Source organism: Buceros rhinoceros, unplaced genomic scaffold, assembly GCF_000710305.1.
Source record: "Buceros rhinoceros silvestris isolate BGI_N320 unplaced genomic scaffold, ASM71030v1 scaffold16829, whole genome shotgun sequence".
Lineage (NCBI taxonomy): Eukaryota > Metazoa > Chordata > Aves > Bucerotiformes > Bucerotidae > Buceros > Buceros rhinoceros.
In genome coordinates this window covers 25,370-29,396 of record NW_010433444.1, presented here as the reverse complement: position 1 = coordinate 29,396, position 4,027 = coordinate 25,370, and the positions used below count along the sequence as shown (strand labels likewise).

The 4,027-nt window shown below is 40.7% G+C and overlaps 1 protein-coding gene across 1 annotated transcript in view; it reads right to left on the bottom strand.

The window, feature by feature from the left end:
- Window positions 1-386: 386 nt before the first annotated feature.
- Window positions 387-4,027, bottom strand: part of LOC104500464 — a gene marked incomplete at its 3' end in the record, with an annotated part of 27,728 nt that continues 24,087 nt past the window's right edge. Inside the window, exon 4 of the mRNA XM_010144111.1 lies at window positions 387-591. Within this exon, the coding sequence (XP_010142413.1) occupies window positions 387-591 (205 nt within the window). The remainder of the gene's footprint in view (window positions 592-4,027) is intronic.

The following is a 4,027-nucleotide window of genomic DNA, read 5'->3' as shown; positions in this document are numbered from 1 at the left end:
TGAAAACTAGGGTGAGATACTCTGAAAGCAATACAGAGAATCTGTGCTGCCCACCAGTTTAGCCCAGCCTCAAAAGCGATTTCACTTTTAGAACTCATTCAAAACAGGGCTCTAGCTACCAAAGAAGTTTTCTTGCTTTAGTCTCTCTAATTCCACAAGTTCACTAAAAAGTCATATTTATCTTTCCAAATCCTGAATGTTTACCTGCACAACATAAAATAATTCAGATGACTACAACAGAGTATAATACTTGGGACCACAGAGGCATCACGTTACTGTATGAATGGGAGCTGAAGAGAAACTTTATTTCCAAAGTTCATCTGCCTTGTTGTTGCGAAATAACAGATAAAAATGAAGAACCGATAGGAGGATAAGAGAATGGATACTGGCCTGTTACCACACACTTCTTCTGACATTCCTCCAGTGTTAGAAAGTTGTTCTCATTGCCATGGCATCCACCATATTCAAATATTTCACACTCGCGGCTTTGAATGTTGAAGTAATAGCGCATGTGGATTGCTTTGCATGGACCTTCATCTGCTTTCATGGCACAGACTGAATGCCCTAGTTTCAGTGGTGGCAAAGCAGCACCTGTAACACAAAGGAGAAGTAGAGTGACTTGCACACAACTTAAGAATGAGACTGCATCTTCTGCTAGAGAGGCTCTGCATAATGTCAGGCTTTAAAGCTCTGAACACACTAAACTAGATGTAACAAGAAAATCATCATCTGCAGTGGAACACATGTTTAATGCAATCAAATTAAATGTGTGGTTTCAATTTTCAACCAAACCAGCTCATGTTATAAGCTCTAACTCCTCAATGTAAATCTCTGAATAGCTACGGATAGTGGCTTAGTCACAGGAGCTAGTAAGCAATTCTGAACAACAAATACATCGAGAAAATCCTAGTAGCTCCCAAAGACACAATGACTACCCCTGCATAGAGGAGGGGGCAAGAGGGTTCCTTGTGCTCTCCTCCGCGCACCGAGTTCTAGCGAACACAGCTCATGAAGATGTCTCACTGTGAACAGTGTGGGATGAACTAAGTAAGACAGCCCCGCAGAGGGCACCATTCCCCTAGCAGCTTACACTGCACTGGTTCATAAGCCCAGCCAGCAAAACCGAAAGGGCATCGGACCGTCTTGTTTTCTCTGATCGCACTGGTCTTGCACTAAAGCTTTCAACAGCTAGAGAAACTGTACCTTTTAAAACCTTGTCATTTCTATGTTTTTCAGTATATGTTATTAGGACAGGGGATGTTTGGTAAGAATTGTGGTGTATCTTGTGAAGAACACCAGCAAAGTTTTACACTGTCAATGTCTGTAAAGAAATTCTGAGTGTCAGTCCAGTCTGTGATACTGTTCCCTTATCAATACATAGTTTAATATCTTTTCCCATTTTGCTTTCCCAAGGAACTCTTTTACCCTAGAGGATTTTGAAAGCTTCACAGAGCTTGTGCACTTGCAATAGCAGCCAGGACAGACCTGAAATTTTTCATTCATTTCCCTGAGCTAATCAGAACGCTGATGTCTCATCACATGTATTTGCAAAAGTATCTGTCAATGCTCTTTGCAGTGGCCCAGGAAACAGGAGGAAGAAAAAAGGATGAGGACAAGAGTCTACGTGATCGTTGCACAGCTTCCTACTGGTGGCTAGATTAAGATCCCAGTTTTAATTAAAAGAATCCACAAATATCAGGCTTTACGACATGATGAAAAGGAAATTGGTATAACAACTACCACCCTGCTCTTGGATATCTAATGTTAACGGATCAGATTGGCCTTGTTATATAATCTTTAAATAAAAGGCACAGCTGAGATAAATCCTCATAAATACTGAGGTCAATGGAAGTTTTACCAATTTTATTCCATTTGAGCTGCTTACAATTATTAAACCTACAAGAAATAAACAGTTTTTGACACTAAAATCTTTTAACTCATAGAATTTAAATCCCTGGAAAATTAACAACTTTTATTATACGATGAACATCAACACAAAAATTGTAGCACACAATTAGATCTTCCAAAAATGGACAATTTGGTGTTAAAATACAGATTAATATGACTAGTTTCAAAATTCTCACAAAATATTCAGACTCTAAAATAGTTTGTGACTCTTTCCTTATTAGTGAACTTAGATTTACAGATTTTGAAGTTAGGAAAATACATTTGAAAATATTATTGAAGATATCTAATAGGGAACGTGGATGAATTAAAAGAAACGTTTCTAATGGCTGTTAGATTCAGTAACCTTCCTATGGAACTCAGCTTATCAAACAGATTTCTGAATTTTGTTTCTTGCCAGTTTCCCTATCTGGGTCTTCCTAAATCCATGAAGAATTGGGATTTATAAATCACAAGAGTTCCAGGTTGGACCTCAAAGGTCTGAAGTTATCTAAGAGGTCTGGGAATCCTTTGGAAGGGCCTTACAAGGCTCAACATAAAAAGCTGAGAGGCTGCTGCATTGTGAAATAAAACTTCAGGATTCCCACACTCAGTAAGAGGGAAAAATGCCTTCAAAACATTGAGGTCTTCAGTAACTTTTGGAGTATTTCCTGAAGTGGTGAAATCAAACATTCAGAGCTCCACAGAAACTGATCCGACTCGAAGTGGTTGGAGTGAGGGCTGGCAGCTGGTTTATGAACATGTTATTGGCACACAAGAAACGAGGTTTGCTACATGACCTGTGTCAGCGACCCGAGTTAAGCCCAGAAGAGGCTGTGGATTTCCTAGATTTCCTAACTACTGGAATTTCAGACATAGAGTTATGTTGGCTCATTTAGTTTGCTGCATTACGCCACACCGATGATCTGGGCTATCAAAACAGAAACAGTGTGCAAGCATTGTTGCAAAACTACATGAGGATGATGAAGAAACGGCTTAGTAGAGTTTATCTCGGGAACTTTCTGGTCTCACCTCCCAGCCTGTTACCCATCAGACCTGCAGAACTAAATTATTGTTTTGCTTCCCTCCTAAGGGAAGCCTTTCCTCTGCAGTCCCAGTGACACTGTTCCACTGTCAGATGTACTGACATCTGCTGCAAACATAATGACCATCTGTGTCACGCTTCTTGGCAATTGCACATTTATTTTCTTAGGAGTGCTAGAAAGTTACCACGCTTTCACTAAAATCTGTGCCCTCTGAAACACCCAGGGGTTAGTCTGAACAATAACCAAGTCACTCGGAAGACACGAGTCCCAAAGGGGTTCGCAGGAACTGAATCATTCTTGTGTCTGGGAACAGTGAAAGAATTCTTCTCCATTATTTGACACCTGGGAACACTTATCTCACACAGATGATACAAAATCAGCTTCCTTCTAAGATCCAAGCGTGAGTGTTTGGCCAGCAGATCTGCACGGATACAAACCTGCCTGCACTCACTTCACGTGCAGAATGTACCTTGAGAAAACTAAATCTTAGTATAAGGCCGCCTCCTCTGCTCTTGATCACTGGAGCAAACTGGTCCTACTGTGGTTTAGGTCCTGTGTGAAGAGCACAGGGTGTGACATTTAGGGACGGTGTCTGTCAGGAAGGTCAGTTCAATGGAAACCTGGGCAGTTAAAACCGGAAGGAATTTTAATGAGAGTTTCTCATTCAAGTTTTACCATATTTTATGGGATAAATAACTTGAGACCTTTTCTGACAGAAGTCCTAATCGTTCTTAAAAAACTGCAGTGAAGTAAAATTCCCAGCAGCCTGATGCACCCAGTTCCAGGCTTTCTAACAAAACAGGACTTTTGTAATATGCAGCCTAAATATTCTTTATTACATATTAAATCATTTTGTACTTCAGTGCACAGATAATGCACTTCAGTGCGTCAAACCATAGTAAAATTGTTTTGATTTTCTAATCCAGCAAAACTCTTCTTTGGGTTCTCCAGGTTCAGCCTCTTGGCAGGCTGCTTGATGCTTTCGTGGCGCAGCAGCCCCCTTGCACTCGCTGCATCACTTCAGTAGCCCACCTCTGGGCTGTCTTTCTTTCGGAGGACTTTCGTCTCCTCTGAGTATCTCTATACTAAACAAACTC